Source organism: Pseudoliparis swirei, chromosome 10 (assembly GCF_029220125.1).
Source record: "Pseudoliparis swirei isolate HS2019 ecotype Mariana Trench chromosome 10, NWPU_hadal_v1, whole genome shotgun sequence".
Lineage (NCBI taxonomy): Eukaryota > Metazoa > Chordata > Actinopteri > Perciformes > Liparidae > Pseudoliparis > Pseudoliparis swirei.
This window is the reverse complement of record NC_079397.1, coordinates 9,740,488-9,760,625: the sequence shown is the minus strand read 5'-3', so window position 1 is coordinate 9,760,625 and position 20,138 is coordinate 9,740,488. Positions and strand designations below refer to the sequence as shown.

General features: G+C 44.0%; 1 protein-coding gene across 5 annotated transcripts in view; it reads right to left on the bottom strand.

Annotated features, from left to right (window-relative positions):
• Positions 1-17,405, bottom strand: part of gramd4a (GRAM domain containing 4a) — a 43,275-nt gene extending 25,870 nt beyond the window's left edge. For 2 of the 5 annotated variants that reach the window (XM_056424683.1, XM_056424685.1), the window contains exons 1-3: positions 16,965-17,405; positions 9,814-10,027; positions 3,260-3,380 (exon numbers count right to left, since the gene is read on the bottom strand). In XM_056424683.1, coding sequence (XP_056280658.1) covers positions 3,260-3,380; positions 9,814-10,027; positions 16,965-16,993 — 364 coding nt within the window. In that variant the 5' untranslated portion in view covers positions 16,994-17,405. The remainder of the gene's footprint in view (positions 1-3,259; positions 3,381-9,813; positions 10,028-16,964) is intronic. The other 3 variants (XM_056424686.1, XM_056424687.1, XM_056424688.1) reach the window with 2 other exon arrangements.
• Positions 17,406-20,138: the final 2,733 nt, after the last annotated feature.

The window sequence follows — 20,138 nt, the reverse complement described above, 5'->3', positions numbered from 1 at the left end:
AAACGACTACAAGACAAGACCTGAAGCATTTTTTGGACAACTGGTCACTTTAATGGAACAACGTCAGGCAGCCACAGCGAGCGGTCAGAGAAAATAGTTGCCGGCGACAGGTTGCACACCTGCGATTATGAACTCTTTAGCAAGGAAACCGATTTTACTGTGATTTTGTGTGGGAAAAAATCCTTGTGGCGTGTAAAGCATTAAAATCAGATCGTACATGGTCATGGCCTGAGGGGGGAAAGGCCTCTTACTGACTCTTCCATACTAAAACAATGGGAGTTTGCCTGGCCGCGTTGCAAACAGATACAGCAGGTGCTCTTTTGTAGTATTTTCTGGCAAAGTAGAAAAGAGTGAGAATTCTGGGAGCTGTATTATCAAACTGCACTAAGTAGCGCAACTATTACAGGTTAGAACTTTAAATTGGTGCATTTCTAAAAATCCAAATGTTGTCATTGTGCAACCAAGAGCTAGTCTTCTGACGGTATGCTATGTTGTTTACCTATATTATGCCCCAGAAAAGCAATTACACAACTAATAAATCCATAATGTCTTGCGACAAGGAATTGTTTGTTGTCCCCCCTCGACTAATCTAATCGGCTTTAACCAAAGACAAACCTTATATAAGCATACGGGGCTGTAAGCATCGGTTCTCACCATGGAACTGAGCGTATGATGAATGTGCACTTACTCAAGAGTCCATTGCTTAAAATACGATGACTACATACAGCACAGGAAATTAGAGTCGGGTACAAAGGAAAATAGTAGAAATGGAATCCAGAATAACTCGAGTACAGGGCAGAGAGCTCTGCAGACGGGGTGTTTGAAGGTTCCTCCTCTTCGGAGTACCCTTACAAAAACGCCAAGTGGTTGCTATCTGAGGTCGAGCTTTGATTACAGTTCTGTATTTAGGTCTTTGACCACATGACAGTGGCACAGCCTGTTTGAGTGTTTACATGTGAGCTTGTCAGGGCTCAGAAGAATCTCAAAACATCACGCTGAAGGCCAGGTAGGGGATGGCGGGCAGACACTGAAAGAGCAGCTCAGATGGTTGTCGGGAAAGAGGCCTCTATTCTTTTCTTTTTTGTTGAGAAAGTAAGGGCAGGGGGGGGGAAACAGAGGGAGGAAAGGAAAGGGCAAACAGGAAGGTAGAAAGGTCAGAGACAAGAGAGTTAATTTAGCTTGTATCCTGATGGTGAGACAATGAATCAAGCCCTTTTAGCTCAGGCATTATGAGAGAGGACATAGCCAGAGGTATTCCCTTTCACACGCCCTCTCTCTCTCGCCCCGTCTCACTCTAATAGAGACACATAGTCGAAAGGCAAAGAAGGTGGGGGGGGGGGGGGGGGGAGGACACACACTTCACAGTCCACTGCATACCACAGGACTGTCAACGCGCTGCGCGGCCAAGGACAACCAGTACCCCTCACGGTATGCCAGGTTAGACAAGCTAGTAAATGTGTGTGAGTCGAGTGGTGGACCTCATGCAGCTGTGTCACATCGGGCTGCCTCCCATTCACCCAGGTCGAGTTCTTTGGAACTACAATGTACAGATGAACAGCATATCCATGAAAAGGTACCGTCAATCACAAGGTAGTCATGTCTTAAACACCCTTCTTTGTCATCTATTTTACACTAAACGGGAACATGATTTATTAATAATCATCATGGAGTGAGCGCTGATAAAAACAGTGAAATTGCAGACTGTAAAACCAAACATTGCAGTAGATAGTAGAGCAGATTGTTGTTTTAGTTTCACGATGTGGCCTGCAACTTAATAACAACACTTAAATCCCCATGGACACTGTAGGTTGCAAGGTTACGGCTGGTATAAACAAAACAAATTAATGAATGCATCGAAGGATTTATAGAGTTACTCTAACGGCTTTCTTCATGAATGCGTCACCTCACAGCAGCTCTCTGGTGTAGCTAGCGCGGTCCATTGATTAACGTTAGCTGAGCAGCTGCTTGCTTCCATTATGCTTCCAGTGTAATTTCAAGGCGGCATACAGACCGTTAGGAAAACATGGAGGCTACTGTTGCAACTGGTGATTTTAAAATACCACATTCAATAATTATCACAAGTCTCTTCAGCTATGTGAGCTGATTTGTTTCCCCGTCACCATTTGAAGTGGACTTGCTTCTGTGAAACTCAACGAGCAGGCTGCTCAGCTCATGTAAAAACAACAACAACAAACATTAGAGGAAGCAGTGGAAACAAATACTGCTTTCAGATCCAAGTGGGAATTACTTTAGCTTTCAAGATGAGCAACCCATTACTGCTTGATGTAATAAGCATAACGAATCGAGATTATGCTGGACTGAAGCTGCACATAGCAGCTGAGTGCAATGCACAAGACCAACCTCCTGCAAGACTGAGAAACCAAGAAGCAGGCTGGCATCACGAGACGTTCAGTTTAAAGCTAACAGAGAGCAGATCTACATCACACTCGTTTGCACACTTTTCCCCAGAGCGACCCACGATGAATGCATTCAACCTCCGGAGGCACATGAGATCAATGTCATTAAAAGCTGTAAGTGCATCCCTCTCACAGAGTCAACCGAGAGTGTGCGCATTGTTACGGTAAGTTGATGACACAGCAGTAAGTGCCAGCATCCCCATCGTGTTGAGGAGACGTTAGCTGCAGCTCACAGAGGACGCTTCCTGCTAAAGTCACCATTTATTTGGTAAACAATCACACACTGTAGGAGAGGTAGTGTAGAAAAGAAGCAGGAGACAGGGGCAGTATCTCCACAACACTAAGTCACCACTGCAAGATGGTGAACTCACACATTCTCCTCAATCTGTTGTTTCCCTGCTCTTGATGCTGCAGACAATCTCACCACCCACTTGCACTCTATAAGCGTGAGCTGAATGCCACAAATACAGGACTTTAATCTGGGGACTGACACGAGGGATTCTGGGTAATGGAGGAAACAAACTAGTACATACACACCATTATTCCCCACATTCTGACGTACATAATATCCCTGTCTATTTCTTCTTGTTGTCCATGTTCTACACCGTTATGTCTTTGAACACTGAACACAGACAGTGATTACAACTTTTCACTGAGTTAATATGAACCGCCAGAAAAATGTACTGTGTAATATAACCAACAACTTTGCATGTTTAGACCATCTCTGTGTGATGACTCTGAAGACACATTATAATATATATATGAAGACCAGAAATGGTCTGAGGCTGTAGTCTGGACCAGGACTAGTGTTGTGATGCGTGTGTGTGTGTGTGTGTACTTACGTAAGAAATGTTTCTCCAATAAGGCAATTTCCAGGTGACCTTTGACTTCATTGAGTCGGTCGGACTCCGACCTCTGGAAGTCCTGGATGGCCACTGCCATGCTGGGAGACTCCGAACCTGCCTGTGTGTACAAACAGACAGTCTTAGAATGACTTGACAACAAATTACATACAAGCAGTGATATGACATATGATCTAAAAACACACGTGCACACAGATTCACCATGGCGCCATGACTCACGCTAGGGTTTCCTCTCCCGGTTTAAGTCCAACTGGAGCGGGATAGGATGAGGAAGGCGAAAGAGAGGAGAATCCCATCCCCCCTCCTCTGACTACAGCAACAATGATGACTCACACACCCTTGTGACTAAGGGCTTCAACCCTGACACACACAGCACATGTGTGTAGGAGGAGCGAGTGAATGACAACGATTGAGGTGGTGATGAGAGAAGAATGAGGGGGGGGAAAAAGGAGGAGAGTGGTTGATAGGAGGATGAGGAAAGGAGAGCGCGAGAGGAGGAGAGAGATGGCTGAGCTTGCGGATGACGAGCACTGCAGGTGGAGAATCTCTGCTCGACTACAGCGAACGTCCTTTAAAAGACTCCTGCCACACACACACACACACACAATGCAGCAGCTTCCCCCCGACCGCAACCAGCATGGTATTGTGTGTGCGCCTGCATAGACACACTGCTCTGTCTGTCGCTGATGTGCTCTCTGCAAAGAGAGCGAGCGAGCGAGCAAGAGAGAGAGAGAGAGGAAAAATGGAGGGAGATATAAGCTCGTGGGGAGACTTCGAGACAGAGAGAGAAAATCAGCCGAGAGAGGAGGCAGAAAGACAAAAGACGTGGGGGACATGGACGAGATGAAAGGAGCGGACGGTGGGACCGCGTTACATCACTCCACTGCAACGCTCTTTAATTAGTATTTTTTTTCTAAATGCAAATCGATAATTGTTTAGTCTACAGACGGTACGTAGCACAAGCGCACCGTCATGTGGTTTAGCGTGGTTGTCAATACTCAGCCAGTACCTCCTGGTCATCAGAAGTAGGTCACGCTCTGACGTCAGCCTGGACGATTATGGGCCGATTAATTATTCTGTTTCCCATCTCCCTCTTTCAGGTCTGTGGCCGATGTGAGCGGAGGAATCTCACCGTGTCCCGCTGTTAAACTTTTACTGCATGCCCGTTAAAGCATTAGCGTAGCGATGATCATAGCTTCCCACCCTCTTCCAGCCTTTCGGTCGTGTCGCGGATACTTCTGTCTGAGGTGGACAGAAGCGGAACTGATTCTACATGTGAGGCTGCTCTACTCCGTCTGTTGGAGAAGAGGTGAACAGATGTCGCCAATGCACATCAAAAAAAATCTAAATTGCAAATGTTGTCACAATTAGCAACCCTGGTTTTCTTTGTGATTTTTAACAAGATGAACTGCGTTCAATGGCCCAGCTAAACTCGTAAATAGACCATGACCTTTCACTGGAGTATATTTCACAAATCCTACAACAACACATACAGCAATGTGGATGAAAAAGTACCAAAAACCGGGGACAGAAATCAGTATTCTTTACAATCATCTTTAAACAGACCAACTATTCTAACATTGCCGACACTTCCGAAGACATCCAGACACTCATCACACAAGGAACAATTTTCAATTATGCAACGTCTGTTGTGAATATGCGCCCTCTCTCCTTTTCTCTATGCTTACAGCATTCTAAACAAGTGTGTGCATTTTGACCGCAGTGAGAATGCAGATTGAGGCAGAATATTTTGAAAGATAAAACATTTGGAAATTACCACATCTATCTTTTTAATTAGAGCGACAAGGACACAGCGTTGCTCACTTTGTGTGCGTTTAAGAAGTCTGTCTGCAAGTTATTCATGATAATATAATAATATGAACGTCATTGTTCTAGATTAAGTTTCTAATAATTCTGTGCAGCCGTGGTAATAACTAGGGCTGTCAATCGATTTTTAAAAAACGAATTAATCGCACATTTTGAAATTCATTAATCGCGATTAAAAGTTATTTTTTCTTCTTTTTAAAGACAAAACTTCACACAGAGCTGTGTTTTCAAAGAGGCTCCTACTTATAAAGTGCCAGCGAGGTATTTAATATTGTGGATGATATATTGTTTCTTCAGTGAAACATCCAGATTAGTAAAAAAAAAAAAAAGAAGTATATTGAGACCCCATTGGTCCTGTCATCTTTACCATTGAACAGCAGCAGAACCAGTGGCCTTGGTAAACTGACTGACATTCAAATATGTCACGTTAACCCTCTGGAGGCATGTTCTCCATTTTACAAAAAAATGTAAATTCACCTTTTAAAGGCGTTTGCATATGAGTGACACATACCCACGTGTTATACATCAACCATTCCAGAACAATCTCAGCTCTATTCAATGAGGCACATTGTCCTCGCGTCGTGTTCTCTGGTTCTCTGACTGACAGGTTGCTAATGAGCCTCACCTGTGTGGTGGGAGGTCCTTTGTGATTTACTGAGTGTTCATTGGTTGTTTTTTTCGCAAAATGTTGACAGACAAACGGATTGACAAATCACGGTGACGGTTTCGTGTGACGAGTTCTTTCCGCGCCGCGTCACCCGACACGTCGCCCCTCTGTCTCTGTGGATCCGAGGAGCAGACGGGAGGAAGGAGCGCAGGAGGAAACCCGACTGATTCATCCACGAGTTTAAACTGATTTCTGCTCCTTATTTTCGCGGAGAAATAATTGTTTTAAAAGCGGAAACATTGTCAAACCGTTTGACACTCAATTGTGAAAAAACTTCAACGCACACCGGAAGTAAACAAAGTTGCGTTAAAATATTTTAGTGCATTCACGCGTTAACGCTGACAGCCCTAACTACAGCAGGAAACATGGCCTCTCCGTGCGCCCTTGTGTAAAACAGGCTCAACGAGACGAGGCAGTCTCCACACTCGGATCGGCGCCTCTCTTCTCCGGGTCAGCACTTTCCTGCTGTAGTTCTACGATACAGCTTGTATCGTCTTCTCAGTTCCGCTTCTTTCCAGTGAGCTCCATGAACCTAGCCTCTCTGTGTGGGGAAAAAGGAAGTGAGACATTCTTCCATTCCCTCTGCACTCGGCCTCTAGAAAGATGCTGTTCATGGGTTATACGGCGGCCTTAGAACAGCGCAGACACAGAAAGGTCGGGTTCATCCAAGAAAACTTCTCCAGGGATCTCAGATTGTTTTATTCACCCATGTCCAATAATGACCACTTAACAAGGACAGCCGGGCTTCCTGTACAATGCACACCGACAGACCACAGGTTTATCAGTACTTTGACAATGTGTGGATGTAAAGCCCTCCAGAGAATAAGAGCATTGTAACAGCACAAAGGAATGTGTGACATCATCTCTTTATACTAGGCGCTTATGGTGTGCTGCATCACAAGAGTTTAATTATTGAGCTAGCAGAGGTAATGATGAATCCTCAGCTGGTGGTAAAAATTAAATACTGACATGGTAAAGGATACTGTGGTCATCATAGACTACTTGGAAGACATTTTATATGAACCTCCTGATCTTTTACCCAACCCAATTTCATGTCAACCTTGTGAGTTTGAGAACTTTCGGAATTGGTAAACAAAGCCGTCTGAGAAGAGACAACCAGGAGAGCAATTACACAACATTTGCACACTCACCTTGTCACTTTAAATATTTAAATGGATAAACAAAAAACAAACAACGCAGGACTAACGCAGCGATACCGTCTCTGGTAAAGACGACCACGATCCTCACGTAGCTTCATGCATCATGTGGCGGATGGATATCAAAACCATAGAAGACAACTATCCGGGTTTTTTCTGCCTTCATTCCAGTGGCGAAATCACTATTGAGAGTGGCGGATTCTTTTTTGGATTTTTTTCCTGACATTATAAAGTTGATCTTTGGCCTTTGCTATGGGAGATAAGGGAGTATATTTTAAATCCTGAAGATGTGATTACAGGCTAAAGCATTCATGATCCTCTACAGAGAGAACTGACATGGAGCGACATGATTAAAGAGCGGTTCAGCACCGATTGTTGCTTAAAGGGTTTCTCATCATCGTTTTAAATGCATGTTGCATTTTATTTTATTTTTACTCCAAATGCATCTAAAATTATATAGTCTGCACTCTTAAGGAATTACTTCGGAAATATTGAGTTTGGTAACCAGTAACATTCTAGTCACTGATGTGAGGGATTATTCCCCTCTTGACCTGCATCATGTCATCTTACCTGCCTGATTTAAAATGTTATAATGAATAAGATGACACAAAGTATGACCAATGCAGTGAGGGAGCCACCTGAACTCGCAGGCCAGTGAGGTCGTGTGTGCAGTGACTGAACACCATCTGCCCAGCGACATTCTCCCTATTTAGTATGGACGACACCGGCTAGTTTGTCATAACGTTTCAGTGCATGCAGCCCAAGGGCACAATGTCTTCTCTTCAACAAATGAAGGTGAAGTTTTGAGGCCGGTCATCGAGTGATCGTCGTCTGGAGTGCGTTTCTACGTGGGCGCCAACAAGTCAGAGGGAACCTTTAAAGCTCTGCAGGGAGGATTCCATCAAGCAGTGACAGCTCTTAGATATTGAATGCAACAGCATGTTTAGTGGGAGAGAGAGGACGCATGCCCCCATATGTGTGTGTGTGTGTGTGTGTGTGTGGGCTGTGTGGCCCAGCGGGGATGGGAGCTAGCTTGGTCTATTTTGGGGCTACAAAGTGTGACTCGTCGGTGGTATGATGCGGGCGGTGCCCTCCCAGTAGGCAGGTGCTCGCGCAGGAAAACACCAGGACACACTCACACAAAGACAGACATGCAAACACCAGCTCTGACACACTTTTGCACAAAGAAAAAAAGGCCCAGGTGCACACATGCAAATACAGGCACGTGTTGCACATGCACACATTGCATGCTAAAAGAGGGCCCAATAACCCTGTTGAGTATTCTGAAACTGGGCACTTCGCAGATGATGGAAAACAGGCTTCCGGACGCGCGTGGATTAAGTTATCAACATTTAATGGCAGGAAGTGTAAAACAAACATTCAAAGCGCTCTTCTCGTGTCCCGGCTCCCGGCTCCCCCAGGAGCTCTCAGCCTGTGAAAGAGGAAGATCTCTCTCCCACACGGGAGTTTCATACTCCTCCCTGTTCCGGTCAAAACGTCACTTCCGGTTCCGTCGCTAAAGTATTTTCACAATAAGATTCCCGTCTTGTTATTGACCGCATTAAAGTCACTTTCACAATAAAAGTATCTTGTTATTGTAAGTCACTTCACGGAAATCAACCGGCCTTGTCAATCTATAATACTAACAGTCACTCTCATGCAATATACATTAATTCTTGCCATTTACATTTGCATAGAGTAAACATTACCCCTATGCTTCATAATACATTAATAACAATATCAATATTCTCCTTAATATTGTCTATTATAATATCTTTCTATATGTATTAAATTAAAACATAAGACCTCTGCAGATGTTATCAAAATAAACTATTACAACTGAACAACCCACTCAGATCAATGACTAATAAATATATTGCTCCAGAAACAATGTCATGATCTAAATATGGATTTGGTCTCAAAGTATGATTCACCATCAAGCCCTGTGCAGCTTTCAGTGGGTTACGTTATAATTGAGAAGGAGCAAAGAGAGAAAAAACCGACTGATATACCAGGGAAATGATACAATCAATTGACTTATCCAGTCTTTTTAATCCAGAGAGATAATGAAAGCAGAACTGACGCTTTAGCGACGAACAACGACGAGAGCGGCAGTTTTCATGAAATGTGTCCGACGTGGGAGCAAGAAATATTTTTTGGTTTGTGTGTCAAGGCCGGTGAGTCTGTCCTTTCCTCTTCATCCTGTCCATCTCCTCCCTACTGGACATCTTGGAGTCCAATCTTCTGAGGGCTTAATTCCTGTCCTCTTGCCCGCTTTAATCTTTTATCTCCTTTTTCATTCCCTTCCTGCGATCCAATATCTGTTCATCTCGCCTCCGCTTTCACCACTTCTGCTCGTCTGCTGTTGATATTTACTCCACGTCTCCCACTGAACTTTATCATGGCAACCCCTCCCTCCAGTAACCAAAATCAAGTGGGATGAAAAAGAACATGGTCTTATTTTTGTGCCCTAAGCATGTATTAAGGTAAACAATGCTTCTGAAACAACATCAAAGAGGTGAAATGGATGCTAGATATCGCTCTCCCTCTCCTCGTCTCTTTGTGTTGTTATTCTGGAATTGACGCTGGAGCCACGCTGAGGTCAGAGCATCCTTTTCAAACTAAATAATTCATGGGTGGATTTTTTAAACACTGCCATGCGAGTTTGTCCTAGCCGGTCAGGGCCAAAAGCAAGATAACCATTTACTCTGTATGATGAATACAGAGACAGAAAGATGTGAAGAGAAAGTGACAGAATTCGAGAGAAACTGAAAGTCGTTTTAAAAAGCAAAAGAAAGAAGACCACGTGAAAGAAATGATAAGTCAAAGGTCCAGCATAGCACACACACACACACACACGTTTATGCACGGAGAGCACTCACAGGGTCTTGCAGGCTCTCCTCGATGTCTCGCGGCGCTGCTCTCGGCTTCAGCTGCATGTCGTCGCTACATTCGTTGTCGGAGGCGGGCGGCGACTCGTTCAGATCCGGGAAGTCGTCTCTAGTCCTGGGGCCTCGGAAGCGGATCTTGTCCAGGCGCTTTAGCATGGTCAACACCGCGCACCTGGGCTTTACCTTAACATGGCGGACGGCAACCCTGAGGGGACACAGAACACAGGGGCTACTATTGGTGCGGCCAGCGTGGGACACGTTTTCCTTCCTCTGATCTTATTGACACCGCTGGTCTTTACGATAGGGCAAGGAATAAAGAAAGTTTGAATGTTTACCATGTTCATCATCTTTTTACTTGTCATTACAATTCCTCCTCAGGGGAACATGAATATCTTCTTGAATCTTTTTAGGGAGTGACTTAACATGCCAACCTCTAACCTTTTGTACTATTAAGCGCCAACCTGGTTAGTGATTGCGTGTGTTTTTTTCTCTTCCCCTCTGGCCTCCACAGGAAGATGGAACCAGTAACTGTGTTAGAGCCATGACGACCACTTCCTGTCACTCCTCCGGCAAGCAGCTGACAGCAGCAGCAGATCTGCTGACCTAATTTATTTATTTCATTTCCTTAGCGGGAGCAGTGGCTGTGAAAGGCGTAATGCTCGTGTTTAGGCCTCGAGGGCCAAGGTGTGGCGATGACAGATGGAACCGGGGGGCCCGTTTGTGTCACCTTACGGCACCACAGGAGTCAAGAGACTGCAAGTTTCCTCTGCATTCAGAAGCGGGAGCCTGATATTCTGCAGTAGAATTAATCCCAAAATGCAGACAGGCTGTATGACCACATTAATGTTGACCAAAAGTCGGCCGATACGAGCCAACGACGGTACAAGTTAGCTCTAGATCTCGATAAGCATTACAAAGAGGGGCCATTTTTACACCACGGCTGGTGCTAAACCGTTACCTGCTGATCAAATGTTCTATCAACCTCCAACTGCACCCAGAGTCTAGACCTTCTAGACACTCGGCTCCATTAAGACCTTTCTTTGAATGAGAAATGTCTGGAATGAAACAGTGAGATTCAAATGAATGTTCCTCCATCAGGTGATTCATCCTCCCGGAGTCGATATGACTACATGTCAACAAATTGTCACAACAATCCTTCATCTGGCAGCAGAGCACGGAGCCGCGGAAATCTCAACATGAATGTGTCGATTTGTGACTGCAGAGATTTGTCATTTGGGAAGGGATCAAGTGTGGCTCCTCTTGATGTAATCCTTGGAGATTACTTAATCTGTTTAACTAGATGACTGGTGTAGCTCTCACACTACAAAGATGGCTATCTGACACTTTTTTCTTTTTGTGCATGTGGGCGAACTGATGAACCGACACGGATTCATCCCGAGTCTGACTTACTCTATTTCTAAAAGCTCGGGAGACTGTTTATACCGTCATGGGTTTGTCAATGACTATGCATTCATCTCGGGGTATACAATGAATGAATCATCTGAAAAAAGTACAAAAGTCATCAACCCACTAACTTTCATATCACGTGAATAAAGAAAAAATCAGGAACGTTCCACATGCCTTATCGCTCAATTCTCACTCCTCGATTCTCTCGGGACCCGGACAACGTTCTGGTTTGCGATCGTCAAAGATGCTTCAAATGCTCTTATTCTGCCTCTTGACTTCCTGTACGTCACCAGATCTGCAGTCGGCAATGTTGCTGTGCCTGCGCCGCTGGTTTCACTGCACACATTAGTTCAAGCCACAAACATCAAAATGGGAAAGTCCTACGATCCTCCCTGATGACGAACAAGTAGAATACACAAATGATTACGTTATGGGCTAAAAAACAAACACGAGCATTCTGTGTTGCCATGTGGGAGGACCTCCATTATCAAATGAATAAATAAATACAAAACAGCACTGCCAGAGACCGTTAAGTCTTTATATCACTATCTGTGTCGGAGAACTAAAGCGCGGGGGCAAAAGGCACAAAGGCCATACTTCTCTCCTCGTGAAGACAACCCACACAGACAAGTGGAAATTGCAGAGGCGATTGGTGACTTGACCTTTCCTCCCTGAAGGGTGAGTGGAAACACGGCAAGTGGCGGCTTGATGAACACTTCTAAAAGCACTCGTCAAGACACCTGACACAATAAAATCTGTTCCCACGATATCCACCCGTAGCGGCCGGCGCGGCGGTGCCCTCGTCAGCTCACACTACCAACGGTTAGTGGGCGAACAGAAAATCAAGCCAGAGCGACTGATTGGAGGCATCAAGTTGCACATTTACCAATTCAAAAAGAATATCCCAGAAATTCACTTTCAGTCAGAGCTCAATTAAAAATGCAACAAACAAACCACTCCATTCATTCATTATGTAAGTACGTGCTAATATCCATTAAGCACGGCCGATGATATTCACATACTAAGCTCTCATTCAACAGCACATTACTTGTTGCTGTGCTAATCCTGGTCTCCTTACACTGCAGCGTTCTTCAGTCGACATTTTAGTTCTACATTTCTTTTCATTCGGATTTCTTTCTCCAGTCCAGAGGCAGTTTAAACCAGGGGTCCCCAACCGGTACCGGTCCACGGCTTGGTTGGTACCAGGTCGCGGAAAAAAAGTGAATAAAAAAGTTGTAATTTTTTTTTTTAATCAGTTCGGAAAAATATATTATTTTGAAAAAGGAGCGGATACACCCGTGTGTACGTCTGAGCCGCGTTCAGGAGTCTTAAAGTTCGGGTTTATCGCTGCAGGCGAGTCTCACGCGCCGAACCCTCTGCTGGCGGCACATTTCAGTGACAAAGAATCTTAAAACATATTCAACCTGCTCAATGAATTCAGTCACTTCAGGGAAATGACAACTGTTTTCAAGTTGGCCGATGAAGTCGCTGCTGTGTGGGCGAGTGAACAGCGGAATATTCTACATATTTCAGACGTTGACCGGGTGGAAGAGGCTTTTAAAAGAGTTTGAGCGGTACTCCAACCACAAAAGACCCGACTGCAAAAGAATAGACCTGCAACCCATTTGTAAACAAACCCACCCGGTGAATCGAGCCCGTCCGAGCTAGAAGAAAATGTGTTGGAGATGCAAATGACGGTGGCCTTAAGGGACATTTCACACAACAACTCTGCCTGTTCTAATGACAGCGACCAGAACTCGGTTAGGAGCAGCGGACCAAACACACGTCTGTGTCGCCGTCTCCATTAGCGGCTCGTTGCAGGTCAACAAGCGCACGGCTCACACTAATTCGGCGTAATGATGAGTTGCAGTTTTGGCACTTTATGCCCTTCGTATAATTGTATGACGTCATATTTATTACGTCATTTATATTGCCGGTCCGTGAAAATAATTTCTGACACGGAACTGGTCCGTGGCTCAAAAAAAGGTTGGGGACCACTGGTTTAAACCACAACATGGTCTTGAAGAGGAGGATGAAAAGAGAGGACGGGAAGAGGTGGACGGGGCTTTAGCTCAAAGTCTGATCGCGATGTGAAAGCTGCCGTGGGAATACACACAAACAGCCCTTGCGATGCATTTGCTCAGTAATGTACACACACCTTAATCGAGAGTCGCTGCGAGCGCACCAGCTTGTGAGATTGCGGTGCAGCCACAAGAGAACAGAAGCAAATTTATATGCACACACTCAAACCAATTGACAATGTAGCAACACATGCACAGATGGATGTGTTTATGTATTACTGCATACATTAGTTCAGGCTGAGAAGCTTGACAAGCCCACTGTGCGTTTGCTGTGCAAGCCTGAAGGCGTGAGTGTGTGTGTGTGCTTATGCGATTGTGTGTCCGAGTAATCTTCTGCTAATGACCCATAGTAGCATGAGGTTACTCTTGGTCAGTATCGACTGCGAATACAATAGCCAATCACGGTCCCTCGTGTGGATATCAGGCCGAACGAGGCAGTCTAATGCCCTTTGCACTGCATTTCTCAATTTGAGCACAGAAAGGAATCTACTGATACTTCAGTTTCTACCGGAGCTGAAATGGTAGATTGATCGGCCAAAGTTCAATCAGCAACTACCATGATAAGATAGATAGATATTTACTTTATTAATCCCCAAGGGCAAATTTGTCAAAACCATAATAATAACCAGTGAGATGTGATGATTTTCCATATTGATTTTATGTTTTAAATCTCAGTAAACAAACCATATTTTGATTTTGGACTGTCATCCCTAGTGTCTACAAACAAAACACAAAATTGGCATTAAAGAATGTCAAAAAACTTCCATTTGTATTAGTAATATACTAATAGTATTCAAGATGTAAAGGGATTATCTTTCTTAAATGGATTAAGAACCATACAGAATGTTTGTTCACAGTGGGGCTGCAAATGATTCTTTTTTCTCATGATTCATCGAGCAATTAGTTTCATTGGTTAATTGATTATTTGGTCATTATCAGCAAATAGCTTCATCACAAGTTAGCAGAATCCACGGTGAAGAAAAGTAGCCAACCACCCAAAACTCAGACATTCTGTTTATTATAAAACATTTTTTAAAAGACTCACCGAAGTCAATACTTTCAACATTGTGTTGAACAATAGTTGTCAGTTAATTTCATCTGTTTGTTTTTGCTCAAAGCATCGAGTCATCTCATTCTAGCCGAGCAGCCCTCATGTGTTCACCACGCTACGCTAATCACAAGACAAGATTGCAAGTATAGCCTGCAGTGTTTTCAGATGTACATCTTTGTTGGCAACCATAATAATGTATTTTTTATGAGCGCTATGTATTAGTGTCAGGGCTCGGCCACTTTCATCCGAGGATCAATTTGTTTGGCTGATAATGCACACTAAAACGCTCGTCAAATAAACCTTAAGGTGCTCAGCTGCACACTCTTACTTTAATAACTGCCCAGGTGCATGGCCTTCCTATCACCCCTGGTGATCTGGATCTATAAAGAGGATACGGCCATGGTATAGTCACATGAGGCGCCAGTGGCTCTTTCTCCAGCGTCCTGTATAACTGTTGCCCATCAACTGTGCATGACAAGGGGGGGGGCAAACACTGAAAACATACTGTACGATACAGGCACTTGCACAAGTTGGCCACTCTGTATTTTCTGGGACATTAGGCCATCAGGCTTTGTTTCTGAGAAAACAACGTTTGACAATAACTGGCTGTTAGCTGGAAATGCCGCCGTGTTGCGTTCCAGTTCGATGACCGACGGAAACATTATTTCCTTTTACAGGTGCTCCAACTCTGCGCTGCATGAAACTAATCTAAGGTCATCCTGACAACTTGCGTTTTCTGTTTCTGTAGCAATGAGGCTCACCTGTAGAGCTAATGTCAACCTCTACGAGTTTCATGAGCCAAAGAGATGGAGAGAGAGCTTATCGAGGCCTTTAGATGCATGCCATTTCATTTGACAACATTAACCAGAATGTTCCACGGAGTAGCGTCAACTTTTGTTTAGGTCACTTTCCTTCGAAGAGATAGGCAACAGATCGCTCAGAAGAAATACACACAAAAACAGGCTGCTGCCATTCTGAATAGTTAACAGTCTGGAATGGAAAAAGCACCCTGTTATGCAACTTTCTTCTTTTTTAAAATCTGCCTAAAGGCAACTATTGTGTGACCTCTGCAACCGAACTGCCCAATAGATTGATTTTATTTTTTCACCAAGCCTCATATTTAGTCACCATGGGGATGGAGCAGGAGGAAGGGAGGAGGGGAGGAGGGCGCAGACATGATGAACTATCATTAGACCCGTGAAACAGATATGCTCCATTTGTCGTTGGAGGTTAAAAAGGGATTCTCGTTCCTTCAAATTTGGACACAAGAACAATAGAGACATGGCAGAAACGGGAAGAACGCACAAACTTGTATCGAGCAATGCAACACTTTGAGTAATGTGAAGATGGCTGAACAAAAATAAAAAGTCAGGCATGGCATGAATTTCTAGAAATCAATAGTGAAGCCAGGTTGCTAATTTTCTTTCCTGTCAGTGTAGATTTGGAATAGTTAGTTTGTTTTTTCACCCACCACTGGTATTAGCTATAACACCATTAAGAGTGTTGTAAAAAGACTAAAATCAGAATTGACAAGGTGACTTACTCAGCCACCCTGTCGACAGCGTGAAGATACTTTGTCCTTACCCTCCATCTCGGCCCTTGCACTCATTGCCTCCAATGCAGCGTTCCTCCATCTCGACTGCTATTACTTCACAATAATGTTATATAAACAAGGATATAAATAAACAGTCAATACTTCCTTAACATCATGTCAATCTGCCCCCTTGCCCCGCTCGCACATTAGATGGACAGTGGGGACAAAGTGTGACCGTATTTGTGAAGCGAATGAGGCAGAATCAATCCCAGGCAGGAATCAATTGCTTGGCCCCAAACTAACCACTGATAGTGGTTATCAGACTAACCAGAGTGTGTGTGTATATATATATATATATAAATAAATAAATATATGACATACAATAATGTTAAATACAAATTATATATATAAACAAAAAATAGTGACATCATTTTGGTTTGACAGCACTTTTTGACAGTCGACATAACACTTCAGTTGTCAGCTTCCTGCAGTCATTGAACACAACACGCCAGCACTCGTCAAATAACTGTGCACGTTCAGGTGCATCAAGTCACGTGAACTTTGTACTTCGATGTAATTTACGTTTTTTGGACGAGTTCCAACTCGGTTTATTTCATTTTCATAAAGTACGACAATGAATGACAGTACCGTCAAAAACGGCTACCAAAAATGCATTAACAAATATAATAAAATAGAGTCGCTAGTCTGTAAAAGCAGCGACGGAGCGTTGACTTTGAGGTGCGCGAGGCCAAACCACACTGTTGAATTCAGCCGCTACATAGTAGCGACTCAATGAAACGCTGGAGTTTGAAGTCAGCCTAGGCCTCGAGTTAACTCTTTCAAATAAACCCCTCGCACGGCCGGACATGTTCTCATATCTGTAACATTGACAACACGAGAAGCAAATAAAAACCGCATGTCGGCTGACACCCGACGAAACATGAAAGACAGGCGGCGGACGTCAAACATTATGTTTCTATTAATAGCCTTTTGACGAACGTTATAAAGATGGAGAGGGAGGGTGGGGGGCGAATAATATAAAAATAATAATAAAAACACGTATTCTTACCCAGCACGTAAATCGTAGCAAAGTTTCATGAACACTGAGATTGCCGTGAGTCTGCTTTATCCTTCAGTACACCTGCTGCTCAGGACCTCTAAATTAGCGCCAGTGTGACGGCGAAATCTGCTCACTTGATCCATCCATGCCGACAATATCCGCTTGTTTCTGTGCACCGACTCAATGTCGTCTCCTGCTGCGCGTCGAGCGGTTAGACAGGCGAACACTGAGGCGAAGAGGAGAAAAAAAACTAAACAGAAATACCAGTTGCGTCCCCCTCCGCCCCTCCTACTGTGTGGAGAGATAAAGCCAGCACCGTTGGCTCGGAGCTTGCGGATACTAGCTTGCCTTCGTCTCTTGTTGATTTCGCAGAAAAACGGGCAGGGGAGCAGGGCCGAGAGACGTCGCGTCAGAGAGCCGCGCGGCTTTCTTAAAGGGGCCGTAAGCGGGAGACACGCGCGCCGCGTCACCGCCGCCCGATGGCGGCCACTATCACGGAGGGATGAATTATGAAACACGTGGGTAAACAATCCTGGTTAGAATGACATGAAGCTGTAAAGAAACTCCCAACACGACTCACGTTATATAGCTGTACACTTCCGACTTTAAATGTGGGGCATGGTGTTTTGAGTTATAGAGTTTTTTATTGCCAATATGTGTCACTTCACATCATATTTTTTTTATAAGTGAAATAAATGATTAGGATTATTCATAGATGGATGTTCGATTTTCTGCTGTTCTGGTTTATTTCAAATGGAGCAGTAGAAGAAAATCCGAACAAATTAAATACCTTTTGTTTTTAGGAAACCGCCATGGGAATTAAAAAGTAGATTGCAGATGAGAAAAATAAGTTTGACTATTTTTCCATAAACTATTTGGGCACGGCCGTTATATGGTTTGCATTATCTACTCCTCCAGGAATCAAATTATGTTGGGGAAATTGTTTGTGACACGGCCTAATGTTGCAAAACCCTAAACATGACCACAAAATATACTGAGGGATGACTTTATTATCCTCAAAAGTAGTTCCAGCCCTGGATCTAACGGGTCTGTTTGAAAAGCAGTTTGTTCCGATTTGTTCCAGATTATTTCTGTCTCACAAGATAAGAATAATCATTACTTACTACCTCTTGACCTATGACCCAAACCAACTCATCCATGAATAGCACATATAAGTACAAGTATAATACTTTTAAAAGGTGAATTTCTCAAAGGTCGATGTCTGAAATGGGTTCAAGTAGGCTGAATAGAGGAATAGACACTTGAGCTTTGACCATTATTCCTGCAAATAAAGCATTTCACACATCCCAAGAATACAATTCTGAAACATAATAACATGACAGCTTTAGAAATGCTAACCTTGGCATGTTTGCTGTGTGTGTCTGTGAGCTCCTCCTTGTCTTCTGCAGGTAACAGCAGCTGAAGTCCCCGTTGTCCCTCTAAATCAGAAATGGTGTTTCCGAGAGGCGATACGGCCTCGAGATAACCTCTGACAATCCTCCTGACGTTCCTCTGACATTGTGAATAAATTTGGGCTCAAATGGACAAAGAAGAAGAGGAGTGGAATGGGAATAAAGCGAGAGAAGAAGAAACAGGAGTCAACTGACCCCTGACCCCTGAGGTGAGACCATAGATTACACGGAAGTAATCACAAGTACGTTCTATGTCTGCAGTCAGACTACCAATGAGGCCAGTGAGGATCCGTGTAGTCTTGTCCTCGCTAGAGCTTTGCCATGTTTGTCCTTTGGCTGCCGTGATGCCTCCTCCTCCTCCTCCTCCTCACCACCACAAACACACTGCGAGCAGCCTGCACACAAGAGTTCAACACGTTGGCACGCAAAGAGGATCGGATTTTCCAGTGTTGTCGGCATTTAAAACAGCCATGAGAAGTCAAAGCTGTGTCCTACCGTCCCGGGTGCAGCTTTTGTTGACAAGACGCCCGTGTTTGTGTGGCTTTTGCTGCTGAAGACTGAAGAGAGAGAGAGAGAGTGCACGTTTCTCGCGCCTTTCGCATTTGTTTAACCAAATGAGGCACTGAGAGACGGGACTTTTCCATGTCCAGTTCATGAGGACGTTCTGCAGACCTTTAGAGAACATCCACCCATCTATTCAAGCGTAACTGCTTCTCCTGGTGGGGGGTAGGGGTGTGGGGGGGTTTGAGGCGATACCAGCTGACATGAGGCCTTTAGATGATATGAAATGAAGCAAGGATACCGGGAAGAGTGTGACTTCAGCAGTGATACAGGCACTTTCTTTGTTCCTACACATTACTTGCAGAATGCTATCTGAAGGACTGATAAGCATCACTTTATATGTTGTATATGACTTTCAGGAGGCCATTTGACTCAGTATCAAAAGCAAAGGCTTTACTTGTAGCGCCAAAGATGGCTCTGTTCTATTGCAAGTGTTCCACAGTGAGAGTGGGCGACCCAGCGAGCAGGACCATTGCTGGGTCGCTAATTGGAATCCAGTCGTCATTAATTAGATTATTATTATTTACACCAAAATGTCGTCTGAGAAAAAGGCCGACTGTAGACTCATATCAACGGACCTCGAGATTACTGTTATGGGAAAAGGGTTTTCCTGCAGTGAACATGTCCTCTTAGCTCTGCTCAGTATGTAGAAAGGATACTTGTTGTGTCTCTTGCAGGTTATTTAAGCAGCATAGCCTGTTTCATTGTATCTGTAAATACTATAAGCTTGAATGGGATACACCTCAGGGTTTGCATAGTGATCAGAGACCGTGCAGCTAAGAAGGGGACTAAGGCTGATGGATGGGATTCCCCTTCGTCAGGCTGGACACACACACTTTCACACAAACACACGCACACACACACACACACACAATGGATTTCTGGTTTGTGATCCTCTTCCGATGTCTTCTAGTAAAAGTACTGTTAAGATTTCCCAAATCCTCCCTCCGCGCTCATTTATAACCCTGTAATAAACCTCTTAATCCCAAATTAGTATCTTTTAGAGTGTTGCACAACCACACGCATCTTATACAACTGGCAGAGCATCCCTGAGTCAATTATAGAACCGTTGGGAGGATGGATGACCAGGCTGCTGATGAAAAACACATTTGGATAAAATGCTTGATTAAATACTAACGTGTTAACATTTTTGCTGCTATCAGAACAGACATATTCAATGTATATTCATACTTTTTTTGTTGATTAAACT